The sequence below is a fragment of the Sceloporus undulatus genome, chromosome 1 (genome assembly GCF_019175285.1).
Source record: "Sceloporus undulatus isolate JIND9_A2432 ecotype Alabama chromosome 1, SceUnd_v1.1, whole genome shotgun sequence".
NCBI classification, from domain to species: Eukaryota; Metazoa; Chordata; class Lepidosauria; order Squamata; family Phrynosomatidae; genus Sceloporus; species Sceloporus undulatus.
In genome coordinates this window covers 4,843,781-4,866,771 of record NC_056522.1, presented here as the reverse complement: position 1 = coordinate 4,866,771, position 22,991 = coordinate 4,843,781, and the positions used below count along the sequence as shown (strand labels likewise).

Here is a 22,991-nt window from a genome sequence, read left to right as displayed (position 1 = left end):
CTGCAAAAACCTTCAGACGTGATCCTGTCTTTCCTGCACAGGCACAAACATGTTATTTCGCAGTAGAAAGCCGATTGGTGTGTACTCCTGTGATGAATGCATTCGCATTGGCACTACTTTCTCCTTTGGATAGACACTATTTTCATCTTTGTGCATGATGAGCTAGCACCTAATTGCATGCATTTCCGAATTGACCCCACTTCCTTTTCTTTCGGGATGGTGATACATTCCTCCCGTGTGAAAAAGTCCATAGAGTTGAAGATACCCCCAGTGGCCATCTAATCCAGCTTCTTCCCAGTATAGGAATCTGCAGGGAAAGTGCCTCTGGGAGATGGGTATTCAAACTCTGCTTAAAAGCTTCAGCAATGGAGAATCCACCAACTTCTAAAGGACATAGAATCATAGAACATTGAGTCATGCATTCCACAGCTGGACTACTTTTACGTCAAGCAGTTTTTCCTAATGTTTAGATGGTATCTCTGGCCATGTTGTTTGCATCTGTTGGTTCATGTCTATATGTCTCTGGAACAGCAGAAAGCAAGAAAGGTGGGATAGAAATTGTGTGTGTGTGTGTGTGTGTGTGTACTGTACTTTTAAGTCGCTTGTTGACTTACGGCAATCCCATGATTTTCATAGGGTTTTCTTTAGGCAAGAAATCCTCAGAGATGGTTTTACTAGCTCCTTCCTCTGAAGTATAGCCTACAGCATCTGGCATTTGTTGGCAGTGAGTCCTGCAACCAAACCCCAGCCAATACCAAGGACCAATAGTACGTGTGCATGTGTGTGCATGTGTGTGTGTGATTTCTAGTGCCTAAATAGAAGCATAGAATCATAGACCTGGAAGAGACTACAAGGGCCATCCAGTCTTGTCCATATACTTCTTGAATTGTGATGCCCAGAACATGACACAGTATTCCAGGTGAGGCCTGACCAAGGCAGAATAGAGTGGCACTATTACTTCCCTTGATCCAGACACTATTCTTCTATTGATGCAGCCTAGAATCGCATTGGCCTTTTTAGCTGCCGATTCACACTGTTGACGCAGAAACATCCGAGGAAGTAGACTTAAGTCTACAAAAGCTCATGCTGCCAACTTCTTTCTTTAGTTAGTCTCAAAGTTGTTACACGATTTCTCTACATACTGTTGATTCATGTTCAACTTGTGGTCCACTTGGACTCTTAGATCCCTTTGGCATGTATTCTTTTTAAGCCAGGTGTCTTCCATCCTATATCTTACATGGGAATCTTCCCTTCCTGTGCAGAGGTTCTCAGCCTCCGTCCCCAACCTCTGCAGGTAGGGTTAGGCAAGAATCCTGCCTGCAACCCTGGAGGGACATGGCTAGCAACATTGAATTTGGTGGACCAGTGACCTCCTTCCTTTGTTCCCAAAACCTCTAGAAGTCTACTCAGTTTAAAGCACCTCCTTGCTTCCTTTCAGAGGCACTTAAATTCCCTGGCTGGTTCTGTGCTATTCTTAGGAATGTGGTGTGTGTATACTGATTTTTTTGGTCACAATAAATGTGTATGCTTGGAAATTTACAGCCCCCTCCCCCCCCCATGGCTTCCTTTTCCATTTGCAATGCCCTCTTGGCCACTGAGGTTTGTTTGTGTTTTGAGTCTCGTTGTCTCCCTGCCCTCTTTAATGCTAATTGCTTGTGTTTAACATTGGAAACTGAAGCCCTAGATGACCTCCTCAGGGAGCCAGAAGCCTCCAAAGGCAATAGCATGCACAGTAATAACACAACAGACCAGTGGAACGTATTAGTACTTGACTGCCTCTAAATCTTCCACTGCAATTAAGATGCTCTTTCGAACTGGACAAATTCAGTTCACATGACAAATTCAAAGCAGTAATTGAGGATGTGTGGGCATCTTAGCCAACAATTCTAAGGAGCAGGGGTTGGGAGTGTTTTGTGTGTTTATCTGTGCAAAAGGAAGCAGATAGGAAGAAAATCAATTTATTTGAGATGTGGTGCTGAAGAAGAGTTCTGTGAATACTGTGGACTTCTAAAAAGACCAGCAAATGGATTCTCTAGGGCAACTCAAGCTTGAATTCTCCCTAGAAGCCAAGAAGTGGTCATATCATATCATGAGTAGAAAGGACTCACTAGAAAAGACAATAATACTTTGTAAAGTTGAGGGCAGTAGGGAAAGAGGAAGACTCTATACCAGATGGAGGGATTCAACCAGGGAAGTGACAGCCTTGAATCTGCAAGAGTTGAGCAGGCTGGATGAAGATAGGGAGACTTGGAGGTCTCTCATTCATATGGTCACCATAGGTTGAAGTCGGCTTGAAGGCACTTAACAACAACTGTGCGCTTGTGTATTTTTGCGACCTGCTGGTCAAGGTTGCTCAGATCTATCATCAGGATTGCATAATGTAAATGTTCGGTAGGTAAATGTGGAAGACTAGGTTGCTGCATTAGCCCTCTATGAGAAATTGGAGGGCTATATCCCTCACTACACTTCCTTCTGCATAACAAACAAACAAACAATTTTTAAAAACCCCATCAATTCCCCTCCAAATGCCCATAGAGGACATGTTTTGTGCTTTTCTGGGTCTCTAGAGAGCATTTTGAGGGTTGTTTTATTATTATTATTTGCAAATTTTCATGTCGGCCCTTGGAGGGTCCAGGGAACTCCAGATATGGTGGGAATGTCTTCCACACATCCAGAGTAGCTTTCAGGCATTGTGGAGGAAGCCACTGTGACATAAATCTTTGCAGGTGGAGTTACACATTAATTGTGCTATTCAACTCTTGTGTTGAATGGCAGTGTTGCACAATAGGATATCCAACAAGCTGCATAGCAGAATGTTCAGTTGAATATCCAGCTGAATGTACAATCACATAAACATTTGCATGTACAACTACCATTAGTAAATCAAAAATGCACCAGTGATACCTTTTTGGGGCCAACTAAAAGGCACAATTACATTTTGCAAGCTTTTGAAGTTTCACTCGCTTCTTCAAAGCTTGCAACATGTAATTGTACATTTTGGTTGGTCCAATAAAGGTATCATTGTTTGGTGGATTTTTGACTTGCTCTATGGCCAACACAGGTACCCCTGACTTTTTTTTAACTCCCATGAGTGTAACCCACAACAGTTGGAGCATTAGGGCAGATCTAATAAAGCCACAGTTGCCCTGAGTCTGGGATTCTGGGAGCTGAATTCCAAAGTCCCTTAAAGGACACAGTTTGGGGACCACTGATCTAATCTATCTAGATTTTATCTATCATAGCTTAATTACACTCTTTGCAGGTTAACCTGGATGCCAAAAGGATACTATAGCAGGGAAACTGATTTTATAAAATGATTGAAAATATGTATTTTTACTAATTTTAATGGATGGACCAGGCATTTCAGCTCCTGACTTCTTTGGCCTTTAGTCTCTCTCTGTCTCTGTGTGAGTAAACACACAGACACAGACACACACACAGATTTTCCAGAATAACTGAGTGTTTCTAGACAGAGAGAAGGGGTGGATGTGTGTTTGCTGTGCCCTGCCATTGCTGTTAGGAGAAGGCTACCTCCTTCTCTTTGGAAATGAGTAGGATCATCACAATTTGGTTGGCTGCCATGGCAACTCCAATGTATTTAAAAACAGCAAGTCACTGGTGTACATTGGGGTGCGAGGAGAGGAGGGTTTCCCCCATGATTCCCTTATGGGTTTTTCTTCTGAAAAGGGGGTTGTTGAAAAAGGTTCTTCTAGTTTTAAAACCCGACAGCCTTCATAGCTGAGCATTTTTGTTATGCAACATGCTGCCTATTTTGTTCAGAAAGGGCTGCAGACGTTCCACAGCTTTCCTCTCTTCTTTTTATTTCTGTTGCCACTTATTACTTAATTTTTATTTAAATTGAACAAAAGCCCTGGTGGCACAGTGGTTAAATGCCTGTACTCCCACCACAAGGTTGTGAATTCAATCCCAGGTAGGGCTCTAAGGTTGACTCAGCCTTTCATACGTCAGTAAAATTAGTACCCAGCTGGTTGGGAGCAATTGGCTTACACACTGAAAATGGCTTATGGGTTGCTGTTTCACTGATAAGCGGTATAGAAATGTACTTGCTATTGCTACTTGCTATTATTTGTTTGCAACAGTTGTGTAGAGCTTTTGACCAAGTGTTTGTCATTGTTTTTAGAGCCCTTTGTGCAAAACGAGGGCTGTACAGACAGTAAAGACTGTTGTAGGCAGGCAGAAAGTTAATAAGTATAGCATTCCTCCTTCTTAGTAATTTCTGTTGTCATTACCTTTTTTTAAAAAATTCATTTCTAACATTTTTATAATGATTGCCGCACCATGGTTTAATGATTGCTCCTAAAACCCCTTTTGTGCAAGCTGAGTGCTTTTGTGGTTGGTAAATATTCACCAAAATCTTAGTTGTGCTTATTTACAATATTAGAAAGAGGACAACAGGACAACAGCGGCTGGTAGTTTTAAGTCAGGCAGATGGGTTTTTTTGCATCTGCTACAGGTCTCACTCTGAAGTTCAAGACCTCACCTTGAATCCCATGTCCAATTCTGAGCGCCACAATTCAAGAAGGATGTGAACAAGCTGGAGTGTGTCTAGAGGATGATGACAAAAATGGTGAAAGGTTTGGAAACCACCATGCCCTATGAGGAGCATCCTAGGGAGCTGGGTATGTTTAGTCTTTAGAAGGTTAAGATGTGATATGATAGTCCTGTTAAAATATTTGAAGGGGTGTCATGTTGAGGATGGAGCAAGCTTGTTTTTTTTGCCGCTCCAAAGACTAGGACACGGAGCAATGGATTCAAGCTACAGGGAAAGAGATTCCACCTGAACATTAGGAGGATCATCTCGATGATAAGAGCTTTTTGACAGTGGAAGATGGAACCTTGGAGAGTGGTGTATTCTTCTTTGGAGGTTTTTAAACAAGTTGGAGGACCATCTGTCAGGAGGACTTTGATGGTATCTTCTTGGATGTCAGAATGGGGTTGAATTGGATGGACCTTGGGTCTCTTCCAACTCCAGGATTCCATGATTCTAAGTTCCCAAACCCTATCCCCAAAATTACGTTTCTGCACTTTGGATAGCTCCTTCAAAGTACAGACAGTGAAACCTTGGAGTGGATTTTCCATCCCACTGACATGGCATCCACTACCATGATGTGACACATGGAATGGAGAGATGTTGATAACCATTAACTGTAACAGCAGTTTAGACAACTATATTGAGCACAGTCAGTCTGTCAATGAGTAATCATCATGAAACTGAACCTCCCTTTCAATAGCACTGTACTTCTGAATTCCACATGCTGGGGAGCAGCAGCAGCCAACAGATCCAAAAGCAAATTAATCATCTTTCTTGTTTTTAAAGAAAGCAGATTTTTTTGGGGGGGGGGGAATAAAGAAAGTGATATTTGCACACTTTTCAGATTGGTATACAGAATATTTATAATTTTCTGGTATAAAATGATCAAATTTCAAAGAAAGTTTGTTCAATTACAAATTAAATTTCTTTATTATTTTGTTACAAATGGAGCTAAAAGCTCCTGAATGACGAGGAACCTCTTTGGTTCTGTGAGTGAAAAACCATCAAAACAGAAGAAATTATCAGTATTAGTGAAATACCAAATTATTTTGTCTCCTCTAGTCCTCCGTAGTGCCAAGCAGAGATAAAGCACTCATTTCCACAAAAAGAAATAACATCAGGAAACCAAGTCCAGGAATTGCAATGATATGATACCTAGTCTCACATAAAAGTCTACATGCTACATAGCTTAAAAAATGGTTTAGTGAATCACCCCTATGAAAACTGTGTTTTTTAAAATTATTCATCATTCTAAAAGAAGATATTCCTAATCCAGTTTTCTCCAATTTCTCCTCAATTTGCAAACTTTTTTTCCAGGGAGAAAAAAAACAGCTTTGGGGGAAAAAAGTGGCCCTAATTTTTTCATTCCCTTTGGTCCTTCCCATTTCTAGTGGAAGCCAAAGCAAGGGGTGTGTTGCTCCACAATAAAATTAGGGCATCTGTAAGGTAACACAAAATGCAGTGTAGCTTTTAACATGGAAGACATTCCCTTGGAGGGTGGTGGAGTCTCCTTCTTTGGATGTTTTTAAAGAGCAGCTGGATGGTCATCTGTTGGGAGGGATTTGATTGCGTACCCTGAACCACAGGATGGGGTTGGATTGGTTGGCCCTTGGGGTCTCTTCCAACTACCATTCTAGGATTCTTTGGTTGGGGAGCCCTTTTGCTGTCCAAGGAAGCAAGCCTCCTCTCCCAACCTGGATGCTTAATTGCAGTCGAGCTTTTGTCATAAACAGAGTTTTGGTGGTTTTGTTTAATTTTGTTTTTTGATACTAAAGTTCTGGGAATCCCCCTGGCTTTGGGATTTTGGGAGTTGGGAGCCAAAACCCCCAACAAAACGTACTTTCCCTAAGCTCTGGTTATCATGTCTGTTTGGGGTTCTTGGTGTCAGTTGTTTTTATTCTGGGTGGCCTTTGGGATTTTTCCCCGGGGAAATAGGCCTTGCATCATGTGTGGTGGATTATATTTGCTGCTCTTGTTCGGTTAATTTGTTTTAACTGGTTTTAGATGTTCTGTTGGTTTAGTGGCTTTTTAACTTTTTTATGTTGGTTGACCTTGGGTGAGTCACACACTCTCAGACTTAGAAAATCCCATGATAGTTTGCCTTAGAGTTGCCAAAAGTCAGAAACGTCTTGAAGACACGCAACAACACCAACAGTGATATATAATATATATATAATAATTCACCTCTGCCTGGTTATCTTCTCCCAGCTTCTGTCTTTGGTTGTGGGATCATATGAAGAGATTAAATTCCTTCCAGTTCACCCTAGATAGTGTGGCATGCTTCAGTGATAAGGGGAAATTTTGAACGGGGACCAGTTCAGCTGTCTGGGATGAGTATTGTCAGTCACCTGTCGAGGTTTATGGTGGATGGTTAGCTATCTCTTGAGGCCCCTGCATGATCCCTAGTTTCTCAAATCCTAAGGGTTTCTTGATTTCTGCTGCAACTTGGAGCTCCCATTGCGTGATCACCTATTCCTTCGTGATGCTGGAACAAGGATGTCCACAAAACCACCCTGAACACACCCACATTACAACTAGGTTTGAGATGTCTTCAGCAATTTTAAGGGCTAAAGAAGCATGGGATCTTGTCTTACATTGAATAATAATAATAATTAAAGTGGGTCCTTGGTATCCACTGGGGTTTGGTTCCAGCAGGACCCCTGTGGATACCCAAATCCATGGATGCTCAAGTCCCATTAAACACAATGGCATAGTAAAATGGTGATCCTTATATAAAATGACAGAATTGGCCTTTGCATTTGGGAATTTATATATGTTTGAATTATTTTCAAACCATGGATGCTTGATTCCATGGATAAAATATCTGTGAATATTGAGGGTTGACTGTACACAACACCATAGTAAAACGCTGTTATTTGAACAAAATTGCAAAAACAAGGTTTGCTTTTTTTTCTTTTCTTTCTCTTTTCTTGGGAATATTTGCAAGCTGTGGCTAGCAGAATCTGTGGATATGGAAGGCCCACTGTATGGACCAGGCCTGACTCTATTGAGCTTTGGATGTCAGACATGTTTGGGTGTGTGTTCAGAATGGTACAGTGGTTTTGGTGCAGAAGAAAATGGATATGAATGCATTCTCCTGCGGGCTTCTTTGGCTTCTGTTTCTTTGGCTGTGGTTTTTGTTCATGGAGGGAGTGGTTTTGTGTGTGTGTGTCTGCTCTAGCTTTTGAGAGATATATAGTGTTGGGAGGAGATCATTTTCCCAGTTCAGCTATGATTCAGATGCAGTGCTATCTGAAAAGATAAACATGCCATTCTGTTTATTGTCTCTTAGCAACGCCAGAGAAGATGGGATTAAATTAAAACACAGAAAATAAGTACTTCTTTTTTTAATAGAAAATAAAAAGTATGTGCCTTTGGAAAAACACAGCCTTCAACAGCTAGCTGCCAGCCCATTTTAAGCTTATTTCTCCACCCGTTGTCCCCAAATCCACTCCACTCCACCCAGTTTTTCCTCCCTGACTGGTTGATTATCTATGAAAATAAGAAGCAGGAGAGTTATGTATACAGCAGGCCCTTAATATCCTCTGGGGGTTGGTTCTAGGACCCCCTGTGGATACCAAAATCTATGGATGCTCAAGTCTCATCAAATACAGTGACATAGCAAAATGGCAAGATCAAGGTTTGCTGCTTGGAATTTATACGTTAAAAAAAACCTGTGGATGCTTGAATCCATGAATAAAAAAATCCATGAATAAGGAGGGCTGACTTACTTCCAATGTGTTGTAATGGGTGTGAGTGATGGACTGAGGCTGCATCTACATGGCAGAATTTATGCAGCTTGACATTGCTTTAACTGCCATGGCTCAATGGTGTGGAATCTTGAGAATTACAATTTAGCCTTCTTTGTCAGAGAGCCCTGGTATCACAACAAACAACAAATCCCAGAATTCCATAGGATGGAGCCATGACAGTTAAAACGATGTCAAACTGCATTAATTCTTCAGTGTGGCAGCAGCCTAAGAATCTGGGAAACCAGGGTTCAGATCCCTGTTCAGCCACTGAAAGTCACTGGGTGCCCTTGGGTAAATCCCCCTCTCAGCAGTTACAAGCTTCCTCTAAATAAATACAGCCGAGAAAAACATGCTTGACCGTGAAAACTTCCTGGGTGATCTTGACCAAAGCAATGGCAATACTCCTCTGAGGAGATCTTCCCAAACTTTTTATGTGTAAAATTTGGACTTGCGTTGACTTATATACTGAATTTACTTAAATAAAACTGTTCTAGTTTGAATGATGTTTTTTCCTTATAAAATGTTAAAGTGTGAATATACATGAATGTGTGCATGAAAATACGCACAATAAAACCCAAAATATTTGTATTCATATACTACATCATGTGGGGCATAGATCCATATGTTGATGTAAAGGGGGTGATGCAGGGGGAAAAGGTTTGAGGTCAAATAGAAGTTTCAGGTAAAATAAACTGAAGTAAAACCTAGAGTCATATTACAAAGGTTCTAAAGGATGAAGCAAAGGAAAATGTTACAAAAACGCTTATAAAATCCCATTGGACATAACTGTTTGTGTTTGCCCTAAAAGCTGGATGGATGAGAGAGTTGAGAGGAGCTCAGTGCTTCCAGGACATATTATGCTCTTGCCTTTCACCAGGGGATGGTTCCGTTTTGATAAGAATTAAAGTACAGTACTTACATTGGTCTGTGGATAAGTTGACCCAGGTTTTTGGGGTTGATTTTTTGACTAACATTTGTAGACTTATACAGTCCATTGCTTTTAAAATATAATGTTCTCATATCCTTGCTTTCCCCCCCAAAATAAACTAGTTACAGATCAGTTACTTGTAACTTACTACTTTCAAGCCCTGAGTCTGGGAGGGTTTAAAAAAATAATAATTCTGGAGACTCATCTGTTGTCCCTTTCCATTCAAGATCTTGTCCAACGTTGCCATCTACCTGTGTACCATCTGCGTGGGCATCATGTCGTACTACATGGCAGATCGCAAGCACCGCAAAGCCTTCCTTGAAGCCCGGCAGTCTCTGGAGGTCAAGCTCAACCTTGAGGAACAAAGTCAGCAGCAGGTAAGAGCCACAAAACTGCAGCTGTAGCAAATTTTTCCTTCCTTCCTCATGCCCCTGCAAACAATTTGGAGCTTGAGTTGGAGGTAAAAGATACATCTTTCTGTAGTGTTTTTTCCTGGCTGTTGAATTTGCATGTGTTTGAGTGTGAGTGTGTTCAGCAGATCTGAGTCTGTATGGAGTTTCAGAACCTAATCCTGGGGACTGGAGAAGAATTCAGTGGGATGGAGCCAAAATTACTCCCCAGACCCACTGGAGACTGAAAATACAGAATTTTTCTTTTGAAACTAGAAGTGACCAATTTTTAAAAAGTCTTTGCAGTAGTTTTTTGTGGGTTTTTCAGGCTATGTGGCCATGTTCTAGAAGAGTTTCTTTTTGACGTTTCGCCAGCCTCTGTGGCTGGCATCTTTGCAGTGTTTGCAGGGGAAGGGGATCCCCTGCAAACACATATCTAAAAGTCCCCACCCCCTGAGACACATTTTGGTAGCTAAAGACAGTACATCTTGCCTAACAGGGAAAATTATATTTCCTGGATGCTTCCATGATCCTTCCTGGTTTTGAATAATTTCACATTATAGGCACCAAATGCTTTTTGGAGTGGTGTTAGCCATATGAACACCAGCCTAACCACCCCAGACTCACATAAATGCTTAATAATCAGCAAGAAACTGGCTGATAAATTCAGAAATGTTAACCAGAAGTAGATATTCAGTTATGGCTGAGACGCATTATCTATTCTAGAATGTTGCTTGAAAATGTGAAGCATGGCAGAATGAAAGAGTGACTTAGTGGGAAAGGATGTTAAAATCAGGCCCTAAGATTTTACCATATTTTGTGTTATATCCTGGTTTTCTAAATGTCTCTTTGCTATTATGTTTTGTATAACATTGCCTTCCTTTGAGAGACGAAGGCGCGTTACGGACCGCCATAAGGGACGTCCTCAGGACGTCCTAGGTTTAAAAAGGGGCATCACTTCTTGACGCCCCCAAGCCTAATACGTCCTGAGGACAAGATGGCGGCGCCCCATCTACATGGGGGCCGCCATGATGGCGTCACGAACGCGCTGCCTCCAAATGAGGCGGCGCGGACGTGACGCTGTCGCGCCGTGTGAGGGCACTTAGTGTGCCCTTTTGTCGGTGGAGGAAGGAGCTCCGAAATGGAGCTCCTTCCTGGTCTTGCGTCACTGGCGCAGCCTTTAGATGGCTGCGCCCAGCGACACAGAGGAGAAAGGGGCCCCTTTCTCCTCCTCCCTGCCGCTGCGGGGTGTCCTTGGGGCTTCAAGCCCCAAGGACACCCCTTTCCAGGCCTCGGGGAAGTGGCCTTTTGCCGCTTCCCCATGGCCTGGAAAGAGGCGGATCGGAGCCTCAGCGGCTGCCGCTCTAGCCACTGAGGCCCCGATCTGGCAGGGAAAGGGGCGGGTGCAGGCCGCCGCTTTTCGGCAGTCTGTAACACGCCATAGCAGTGTTAGTTTGGAGTATCAGTATGCAAAGACAAACTGAGTGAGAGAAGTTGAAGGCTTTCATGGCCGGCATCCATAGTTTTTTGTGGGTTTTTCGGCCTATGTGGTCATGTTCTAGAAGAGTTTCTTCCTGACGTTTTGCCAGCATCTGTGGCTGGTATCTTCAGAGAATGCTTGCCTGGAAAAGAGGTGTGTGTGTGTGTGTGTGTGTGTGTGTGTGTGTGTGTGTGTGTGTGTATACTGTGTCACCCTGGGAAAGGCCTGCCATTAGCAATAGAACAATACACATGCAAATCACTCCTGTCTTTCTAGGTCACACAGTATACTGTACTGGTATATACCCAACTCCTTTCAAGGCAAGCATTCTCTGAAGATGCCAGACACAGATGCTGGTGAAATGACAGGAGGAAACTCTTCTAGAACATGGCCTCATAGCCCGGAAAATCCCACAGAAACTATGAGTGAAAGACATTGTAGCATAAGCTTTTGTAGACTAGGTCTATTTCCTCAGATATATGAAGTGAACATATTGGAGTGAATGCATGGATTGTGCCCCCCCATAACTTTATATGGCATATTGAATGTTGTTGCTGTTCTCATGTGCCTTTGCTTCTGATGTATGGCAACTCTATCCTACATAAGATTTATTCAGAGGTGGCTTGTCATTGCCTTCCTTTCAGGCTGCGACTTACCCAAGGACACTCAGTGGGTTTTCGTGGCTAAGCAGGGCTTTGAACTCTGGTCTTTGAACCCTGGTCTAGGAGTCTTGGGCTGAATCTACACTACAGAATTGACCATGCTTACACTGCTCTGGCTCAATGCTATGGAATTCTGCGATTTGTAGTTTTGTTAAATATCTAGCCTTCCCTATCAGGGAGCTCTTGTGTCACAACAAACTACAAACCCCAGGATCTCAAAGGATGGAGCTATGACAGTTAAAGCAGTGTCAAACTGCATTAATTCTACAGCGTGGCAGCAGACCACTAGACCATGTTGGTTCTGACAGAATTCCCAATAAAACTTGGTTGGCAAGATTTAAAGAAAAAAGCCATAAAACTGTCCCTGGTCTTAGCAATTGCTTAGAAGATGTATTTTTTTGAGATGTATTTTTTTGGCATATGACTCCTGTAATACTGTGGCTCTTATACAGGATTCTGGAAGTTGTGGTCCAAAAATACAACTTCCCAATTTTTGCTTTGGACCATACTTGTCTTTCTCTCCCCCTCTTTAGCGCAATCACTGTGTGAAGGATTTCAAGCAAAAAAGTGGCACATGCCTTTTTTCACGTTTATTTAGAAGAAGGTTAAAAATACACATGACACCCTTTTAATAGACTCAGTTGCATCCAGTTCTCACCTCCTGGCCTTGCTGACAACTTTTGATCCTTTGTCCTACACCAGACAGTCCATAACACTTTGCTGATAAGCGTCACTGGTATGCTACTGATATCAGCCTGTGCTGTGGGTTCATGGGAAGATATATTTTTACAGGCGACAATGGGTGTTGACAATGGGTGTTTTGATGGGTCTTTTGGGGATATTTATATACTGTTGAGAAAGAATTGTAGGCTGCCAAGGCCTTACAAATTGACAAAGTTTCCAGAGAGAAGCACTAATAAGGAAAGCAAGCAGGCAGGAAAGGTCTATGAAACGAGGAAGACTACAAAGGATGTGCTTCCTGTGGCAGAAATTTAGTCCCAGCTCTGTATGGTTATCTAATAGGAAAACAATATTTAATCAGGACAGTGAGTGGCACCAGGTTTGTGGCACCAGGTTTGTGCATGACACTAATTCTCTTTTTAAAAAATTACTCCATTTTCCCCTCTTTGTAGCCAAATAGGCTCCCAGAGTAACTTGCAAATCTGGGAAATTAGACTGCCTATTTGCAGCCTTACAATCTGAAAGGCACTACATGAAAGGAAAGGGCATTGGGAGGAAGAAGCAAAAAGCCGATATATGCATTGCTTGGTTATAAAGTTCAGTAACCATGTTTAGCAGGTCACAGAAACGGATAGTTCCCTCTGCCTTCAATAATAGAATCACAGAGTTGGAAGAGACCACAAGGACCATTCGGTCCAACCCCCTTCCATGCAACAACTCTCAACCAGAGCCCCCCCCCCCCCAGAAATGGTCATCCAGCCTCTGTTTATTTTTTTTAATAACTTTATTAATTATTACAATTACAATATATAAAAAGCAATCATAACATACAATAAAAGATAAAAAATACAGTTAGAGAAAAATTGTAAAATTTCCTTCTTCTCTTTCTGATCTTATCCTATTACTTCCTTTATCTCGGATTCATTCCTTTCTTTGGTGGCTACAAATTTCCACAAACTCTTTTATCCCCTTTTAAATAAACAATTTTTAAATCTTAAAATATGTCTTTAAGTTTTCTATAATTATATTTCCATTTTCTAATCTAGTTCCTTCTTACTGTTCTAATATTCACTCACCCCAGTAATCACATAATCCTGCTATTCTATCCACTATTTCATTTGGAGTCTTATTATATCGATCCTTATTTAACATATTTTAACCATGGATCCCACACCCGATAAAAATCATCTAGTGATCCTTTTCCCAATAATGTTGTTAATTTATCCAGCCTCTGTTTAAAGGCCTCCAAAGAAGGAGACTCCATCACTCTTCGAGGGAGTGTCTTCCACTATCAAACAGCCCTTACTGTCAGGAAGTGCCTCCTGATGTTTAAATGGAATCTCTTTTCCTGTAGCTTACATCCATTGTTCCATGTTCTAGTCTCTGGAGCAGCAGAAAATAGGCTTGCTCCATCCTCAATATGACATCTCTTCAAATATTTAAAGAAGGCTATCATATCACCTCTTAACCTTCTCTTCTCCAGGCTAAATATACCCAGCTCCATAAGTCTCTCCTCATAGGACTTCATGGTTTCTAGACCCTGCACTGTTTTTGTGGTCCTCCTTTGGATACATTCCAGCATGTCAACCTCCTTTTTGATTTGTGGTGCCTAGAACTGGACGCAGGATTCCAAGTGGGGCCTGACCAAAACAGAATAGAGTGGCACTATTACTTCCCTTGATCTAGAACTATACTTCTATTGTTGCATCCTAGAATCGCATTGGCCTTTTTAGCTGCCACATCTCACTGTTGACTAATGTTCAACTTGTGGTCTACTAGGACTCTTAGATCCCTTTCACATGTTATCTTGTTACCAGGTGTCCTCCATCCTATACCTCTGCATTTCATTTTTTTGCAGTGCAGTACCTTACATTTCTCCATCTTGAAATTCATTTTGTTATCTTTGGCCCAGCTTTCTAATCTGTGAAGATTATTTTGAATTTTGATCTTCTCCTCTGGGTTATTAGCTATTCCTCCTAATTTGGTGTCATTTGCAAATCTGATAAACATGCTCCCTGTTCTAGGGATGCTATTCTAGGATGATGGTTGGTGGGGCTGGATCTTTTCTGCTGGAGATGGATACAGGCATGAACTGATGTGCCTGTGGTTCCCATCAGGGTGCTGACCTGCTGCTTTCAATCCCTGTGTTGGCCATTAATCCCATAGCTAAGTTTTCCAGCCAGGGTCTGATTGCTTGCTTACCTACATTTCTATATTGTATGAGAATTTCTAGAGTAGCAAATAAAACAAATGCCATTAACAGCAGACCTTACTAAAACGTTAAAACAAAGCATAGGGATTTGTTATTTTGAAAATGAAAAATTAGGCTGAGATTAGTTAATTGTAGTTCTCACAACTATGAGAAAATTATAGAGAACATTCAAACCCTGAGAGCCAGAGTAGGATAGTGCATTGCTTCTCAGACTTTCTAATGTAGAGGATTGGCAAATTTTCCTCTCTGATGTGCCAGTGATCAGGACTATATTTTTGACTATTGGCTACAACTCTTTCTTTCTTGGAAACTCTCTGTGGACCAGCAGGTAATGGATCACAGAACTGAAAAGGCTTTCAGAGCATCACTTTGAGTAGCACTGGTGTAGTGGTTTGAGCTTTTGGACTAGGACTCTGGGAGACCAGGGTTCAAATCCTTGCTCAGCCATGGAAGCCCTCTGGGCAACTTTGGACAAGACAGACTCTCTCAGGCTTGGAGAAAGGCAACAACATATGTCTTCTGAATAAATTTTGCCAAAAAGATTGTGGGGTAGGGTTGTCATAAGTCATAGTGAACTTGATGGCACTTACCAAAGAAATGTTGAAACCCTGCCTTTTAAAAGGCCGAGATACTACATTTCTTGTGTTCTCCTGCCTTTCTTTCATGATATGGAAATAGGTGCCAAATTCTGTATCTGGAATGGCATTCTGGCTATTCTGGCATTCTAAGGGCCTTTTGCCTTCACTTTAAAAGTGTACATTTATTAAAAAATCCATACACATCATGATGTCCAATAAAAACAAATAAAATTCAAATATGAAGATAAGGAGACAAGCCTAACTGAAAAGCAGGCACAGAAAGCCTTTTGTAACTATCTGATGATTCAAAAACGCAGGATATATACTTAGCATAAGATACACACGCTTGATCTTTGTTCCATGTTATAAAGTCTCTGTTGTTATATTCTCTCAAGTCATCAACTTACGGAGACTGTATGAGTGAGAGACCTCCCATGAGCCACTTTTCCAACAGCCTTGTCCAGATCTTGCAAACTCATGGCATTCAGGGCTTTATTAATTGAATTAATCCACTCCTAGTGTGGTCTCCCACTTTTCATACTGCCTTCCACTTGAACTTGTATTGTTGTCTTTTCCAAGACCATGTGTTGAAAGTAGGATAGCTTGAGTTTAGCCATCTTGGCTTCTAGAGAGAGTTCAGGCTTGATTTGTTTTTAGATGTACTGTATATATTTGACTCTAAGTCAAAACCTTACCTAATGTATAAGTTAAGGTCAGGTTTTGGAGCCAAAATGATGGATTTTAATATGACCTGTGGATAAGTTGAGGGTAAAACTTAGTGGCTTGTAACAAAGAATGCAAAGGATGAAGGAAAGAAAAACAATGCCAACAGACTTATGCAATTCTGGTGGGCATAACTGTTTGTGCTCACCCTAAAGGCTGAGTTCATGAGGAGGGAACTATGGTAAATGGTGGCTGTGCAATGTGAGGACGAGACAACCAGATACAGGTGGGGCTAACGAAATGCACACATATCAAAAAGGATGAAAATGCAGAACAAAGAAAATGATGACTATGTTAGCCATGATTATAGCCTTTAATAGTTTTTTGTGGGTTTTCTGGGCTATGTGGCCATATTCTAGAAGAGTTTGTTCCTGGTGTTTCGCTGGCATCTTCAGAGATTACTGGCATGGATGTGAGTGGGGTATATATATACTGTGTAACCCTGGGCTGGGAGGAGTATTTCCATGTTAATCTGTGTATTGTTCTGTTGCTGAATGGCAAGGCCTCAAGGTGGGAGGATATCCAAAGAGGATTTGTGTCTGTTTAATTTGAGAGCCATTGTCTGCTGGGAAAGCCCCTGACCTTGGGTGATTTTTCATTTGCATATGCTGGATCTTGGTTTTAGTGTTTTTCAGGACTGGTAGTCAAACTTTGCTAACTTTAAGGGTTTCTTCTTTCCTGTTGAAGTTATCCAGGTGTTTGTGGATTTCAATGGCTTTCCTTTGTATTCTGACCTGATAGTTGTTGTCATGGTCCAGAATTTACATGTTTTCAAACAGCATTTTATGCCCAGGATGGTTTATATTATCTTTTGCTACTGCTGATTTTTCTGGCTGACCCAGTCTGCAGTGTCTCTCGTGTTCCTTGATTCATGTTTGAACACTGCATTTGGTGGTCCCTATGTAGACTTGTCCGCAGCTGCACCATATGCAGTAAACTCCTGCGGCTGTGAGAGGGCCTTTCTGGTCCTTGGCTGAGTGCATCATTTGCTGGATTTTCTTGGTCGGTTTGTAGACCATTTGGAGGTTGTGTTTCCCCACCAGTTTCCCTATTCTGTCTGTGACTTCTTCGATGTATGGTAAAAATACCTTCCCTTTGGGTGGTTGTTTGTCTTCCCTCTGCTGGGTTTTTCTGGGTCTGAGCTGAAGTAGCCATTCGCCTGTAGAACCCTGTCTAGGTGCTTCAATTCATCTTCCAGGAAGTGGAGTTCACAGATCCTTTTTGCCCATGCTACCAATGTTTTTATTGTGCTTCTTTAAATTTAATGGAACAGTTTTGTCTGATTTAAGCTCAGAAAAGCTGATGAATAGCAATAGCAAGTACATTTCTATACCCCTTACCGATATACTAAGTGGTTTACAAAGTGTAAGCTAATTGCCCCCAACAAACTGGGTATTCATTTTAGCGAACTATGGAAGGATGCCAGGCTGAGTCGACCCTGAGCCCTTGCCTGGTACTGAACTCAGAACCTTGAGCTTCTTTGAGGGGAAGCTCCCAAGAGCCTCCACTGCCATGGTTTTCCCACCCAGGCATTCAAAAAGGTCAGAAGCAGCAGCACTGTCATGGAGAGAGTAGATGGGGCCAGTGCTTCTTTTAGGTGCTCCCAGAATGGACAAAGCTCTTGTCTTTTGCCACTCTACTCTGAGAAGGAGAAGGTTGCATTTTTGATAAGAGTTAAAGTACATTAGTTGCATTGACCCATGAATAATTCAACCCAGGTTTTTTTGGTCAAATTTTCAACTCAATTTCTAGACTAGTATATACAGTGGCACCTGGCAGCCCTAGAACTCGCCTCATGTCACCACATTTCATCTACAGCTTTTCCCAGGATATTTCCTAGTCTTGTCATTTGAGAGCTTTCAAAATAGAAATGCTAGGTCTTAAAATCTAGCTGAACAATACATGTGCTCCGTTGTGTGTGTGTGTGTGTGTGTGCGCGTGCGCGCCTTCAAGTTGACTTATAATGACCCCATGAATTTCATACAAAGCTATGTTCCCTGGAGTTCATTTAATAAATAATAATAATAATAAAATCTTTATTTATATCCCGCCCTTCCAAAAAGATCAGGGCGGCTTACAACATGCAACAAGTGCAACAGATACAAGTTAAAAGCATAAAACAACAATAAAACACAGTCTAAAAACAATAACAAAGGCCCCGTTAGCCCATCCTCATGGCCACGGAAGAGGAGGGAGGCCCACAGGATATTTAATCGGGGAATGCCAGCTTGAATAGGAAGGTTTTGAGTTCCTTCCTAAATTGGGCCAGGGTGGTGGATGAGCGGAGCTCTGTGGGCAGCGTGTTCCAAAGGGCTGGGGCAGCTGTGGAAAAGGCCCTTCTAGAAGTAGAAGCTAACCTAGCCCCAGGCACCTTCAGCAGTTGCTGCCCAGATGTTCTGAGGGTGCGAGGCGGATTGTACGGGGAGAGGCGGTCCTTTAGGAATCCTGGACCCAAGCCATTTAGGGCTTTATAGGTAATAACCAACGCCTTATATTGAGCTCGGAAGCGAATGGGCAGCCAGTGGAGATCTTTAAGCACAGGTGTTATGTGGCTGGTCCTGGATACGCCAGTGACCAGCCGGGCTGCCATATTCTATACCATTTGGAGCTTCCGAGTTTGGTATAAGGGTTGCCCCATGTAAAGTACATTGCAGAAGTCCAATCTCGAAGTTACCAGAGCATGTACAACAGTTTCTAGGTCCCTCCGCTCCAGGTATGGGCGCAGCTGGCGAATCAGCCGAAGCTGGTAACAAGTGCTCTTGACCGTCGCATTCACCTGAGCAGTCAGGTGGAGCGACGAGTCAAGAAGCACCCCCAGACTGCGCACGGAGTCCTTCACAGGGAGCGTGACCCCGTTCAGGACAGGTGGAACCACCGCCATTCCTGGACCGGGGGAACCTATCACTAGTACCTCCGTTTTCTCTGGATTTAGCTTGAGTCGGTTTTTCCTCATCCAGCCCATTACTGACTCCAGACAGGCCACGAGAGGAGAGACGCCATCCCCAGTCACTGCATCAGTCGGAGACATAGAGAAAATGATTTGGTTGTCATCAGCGTACTGATAACCCCGCGCCCCATGTCTCCGGATGATCTCTCCCAGCGGTTTCATGTAAATGTTAAATAGCATGGGAGACAGAATGGCTCCTTGAGGGACCCCAGTTTTAAGGGCCCGCTCGCTGGAGCACACGTCTCCCAGCTGCACCATCTGGGACCTCCCAGAGAGGTAGGTAGGACCGGAACCACTGGAGCGCAGTGCCCCCAATTCCCACCTCAGCCAGGCGCCCCAGAAGGATACCATGGTCTATGGTATCGAAAGCCGCTGAGATGTCCAAGAGCACCAACAGGGACACGCTTCCCCTGTCAACGCTCAGACGGAGATCATCGACCAAGGCGACCATGGCCGTCTCAACCCCGTGACCCGCCCGGAAGCCAGTTTGAAATGGGTCCAGATAATCAGTTTCATCCAAGACCGTCTGAAGCTGGATCGCAACCGCCCTCTCGATCACCTTCCCCAAGAATGGAAGCAGCGAAACAGGCCGATAATTATTATGTACCAGGGGGTCGAGGGAGGGCTTCTTTAGGATCGGTTTTACAATGGCCAATTTTAGATCCGATGGAAATCGCCCATCCCTCAAGGAGGTGTTAATTATCCGGTGTAACAGGAACGTTACTACCGGTCCCCCCTGGGCCGCTAACCACGAGGGGCAGGGATCAAGAGAGCAGGTTGTTTTCCGAACACTTCCGAGGATCTTGTCCACATCCTCGGTACTCACCAACTCAAACTGATCCAGTATAACATAGTCCGCGGAGGCTCTGGACACTTCTACCCTAGGTTCTGCCATAATGTCGGCGTTCAGACCTTCGCTTATACGAGAAGTTTTATCCACGAAAAAGTCATTAAACAAGTCACAGCAGGCCTTAGAAGGTTCAAGGATCTGGTTCAGGGCAGGAGGGAGCTGAGTTAGCTCCCTGACCACCCTGAACAACTCTGCCGGACGCGACTCTGCGGACGCAATACGAGCACCATAGAACGAATTCTTTGTTGCTCGTATTGCCTCTCCGTAGTCCTTTAACAGTCGGTCTAGGAGAGTCTTGTCGTCTAAGCAAAGGTGTTTCCGCCAACGGTACTCTAGCCGTCGCAGAGCCCGCTTCCTCGCCCGGAGATCTTCCGTATACCAGGGCTTACGGTTGGAAGCAGGCCTGAGAGGACGCTTGGGAGCAATTCTGTGTATAGCCCCAGAAAGACCGGTATTCCAAATACCGGTAAGGGCGTCAACAGAGTCGCCGTCATCTCCAACCGTGAGCCCCTCTAAGGCTTCCTGGAACCTCTCAGGTTCCATCAGCCTTCGAGGGTGGACCATCCTAACTGGTCCACCACCCCCGGGGGGGATCTGGGTAGAAGCCTTGATTTTCACCTCTACCAGGAAGTGATCCGTCCATGACAAGGGGGAAATATTAGCAATTTCTACCCACGGATTTTCCGCCTCCGAACAGAAGACCAAATCGAGCGTATTACCCGCGCAATGCGTAGGACCCTGTATCAGCTGGGACAGGCCCATGGCCGCCATGGTCTCCATGAATTCCCGAGCCGCACCGGATGGAATGTAGCTGGCCGTGAGGGAGATTTGCCTACCTCTTAAAGATCCCACCAACTTTGATTTGTGATATAGCTGTCATGGCAAACAATATCCAAAGCCACACTTCAGGCTTCTGGAATGTATTTTGTTTTTAACTAGAATCTTGAGACTTACCAAGCAAAACCTGGTGTAAAAGATACACTAAGACTCAAGAGTTTGGGAATTTGTTTTGAGTAAAGTAGCACATTTCTTAAACTGTGGTTCTCCAGATGTTTTGGATGTCAATTCACAGAAGCGTGGAGAAGGGTTAGTGATTCTGGATATTAATGCCCAAGACATTTAGAGGAACAAAATTGAGAACCATTGGAGGAAAGTTCCAGAACTGAATGGAACTCAGAATTACCAAAAACCCTGTTGTAAATTCCAGCTGAAGTTGACCCATTGAATCAATGGGAACTTTATACATCAGCACATATCTAGGTCCCATTGTTTCAGTGGGTCTACTTTATTTAGGACTAATATTATTATTCAGGCCAGTTTTTTCTTCCACCCCCTTTTTCCAAACTCCCCTTTGGGTTGCTCTGAAGCAAAAAGTGGTAATCATATGGCCTTCAAGATGTTTTTGGACTGTAATTTCTAGCATTACTTGTCATTGGCTGTTCTGTCTGGGGCTGCTGGAAATTGAACCTCTGAAGGTTTTGTGTGATTTTCACCTCTGCTCCAAGCATTTTATATCAGTGGTAAAATTTGGAATAGGGAATGAGAGAGCATGGGAGTGCGCCACCATAGGAATCCATAGGATTCCATCACAGGCAGTTTTTCCCATACTCAGAGGTGGGTGGATCTGGAACAGATCCCATACATATAGTAAGGGCCCATTGTGGTTTGAATCCATTGCTCTGTTCCTTAGTCTCTGGAGCAGCAGAAAACAAGTTTGCTTCATCCTCAATATGACATCCCTTCAGATATTTAAACAAGGCTAACATATCACCTCTTAACTGTCTCTTCTCCAAGTTAAACATATCCAGCTCCCCAAATCTCTCCACATAGGGCATTGATTCTCAGAGACCATCTTTTACTGTGGCTTCGGAAGCTAATACAGTGCCAGAAGTCGATCATTAGTCTGGTTTTGAAAGTTGAAATTGCTCCTGTTTTCTTTCATGACTGCCGTATATACTTGACTATAAGTCGACCTTAGGTATAAGTCGAGGGCAGGTTTTGGGGGCAAAATTATGGATTTTGTTATGACTCTTGGATAAGTTGAGGATAAAACTTAGGGACATTCAACAAAGGATCTAAATGATGAAGTAAAGGAAAACAATGTGAAGTCGAAGGCTTTCATGTCTGGCATCCATAGTTTTTTGTGGGTTTTTCAGGCTATGTGGCCATGTTTGTTTGTTTGTTTGTTTGTTTATTTCCCACTCTTTTCCTGGGACTGGGACTTAGATGTTGGCGAAACGTCAGGAATAAACTATTCTAGAACGTGGCCACACAGCCCAAAGAACCAACAAAAAACAAAGGAAAACAATACCAAAGAACCTACAAAATTATGGCAGGCATAACTTTTTTGGCTCATACTAAAGGCTGGATAGAAGAGAGAGTAGACAGAAGTCAGTGCTTCCAGGACAGATTGCACTCTTGCCTTTCACTGGAGGATGGTTCCCTTTTTAATAAGAGTTAAAGTATAGTACAGTGATGACGAACCTATGGCATGTGTGCCAGAGGTGGCACTCAGAGCCCTCTCTGTGGGCACATGTGCCGTCGCCCCAGCACAGAGTTTGCCACAGTTTGTTACTAGAAAGCCAGAGGGACATGGCACTTTGCAATAAATAAGTGGGTTTTGGGTTACAGTTTGGGCACTTGGCCTCTAAAAGGTTCACCATCACTGGTATAGTATTTACATTGACCCATGGATAAGTCGACCTAGGTTTTTGGGGTCAATTTTTGACTAAAATTTCTAGACCAGGGGTAGGCAACCTGCGGCCCGCGGGCTGGATGCGGCCTGGCAAGGCCTTGGGACCGGCCCCAGCCCGGTCCTGCCGCCGATTGCCGCCGGGGCCTTTGGGGGGCAATTGTCTATAGAAGCCTCAGAAACATGCATTTATATTAACATTTTTTTTAAAATCAGCAAATTTTTTCGCGTGTCCTCCATTTTTTTTTAAAAAAGTGTCTTCTATTTGAAAATTTTGTCCTACATTTGTCCTGGTTTATTTATATATTTAATTTTTTTTTAAAAAAAAATATTTAATTATTTATTTTTTGGCTTCGGCCCCCCAGTTGTTTGAGGGACAGCAACCCGGCCCCTGGCTCAAAAAGATTGCCTACCCCTGTTCTAGACGTATACATGAGTATATACAGTATCTCATTATATGCAAGTGAAAGGTATCTGAAAGCTATCTATGTTCTCTCTCTCAACCAAGCTATTTCCCCCTGTTATCCAACCACCAAGACAACAGA

The 22,991-nt window shown here is 43.0% G+C and overlaps 1 protein-coding gene across 2 annotated transcripts in view; it reads left to right on the top strand.

Moving 5' to 3' along the window:
* Positions 1-22,991, top strand: part of ADCY3 (adenylate cyclase 3) — a 138,293-nt gene that overhangs the window by 19,115 nt on the left and 96,187 nt on the right. For both annotated transcript variants that reach the window (XM_042445565.1, XM_042445566.1), the window contains one exon: positions 9,460-9,609. In XM_042445565.1, the coding sequence (XP_042301499.1) occupies positions 9,460-9,609 (150 nt within the window). The remainder of the gene's footprint in view (positions 1-9,459; positions 9,610-22,991) is intronic.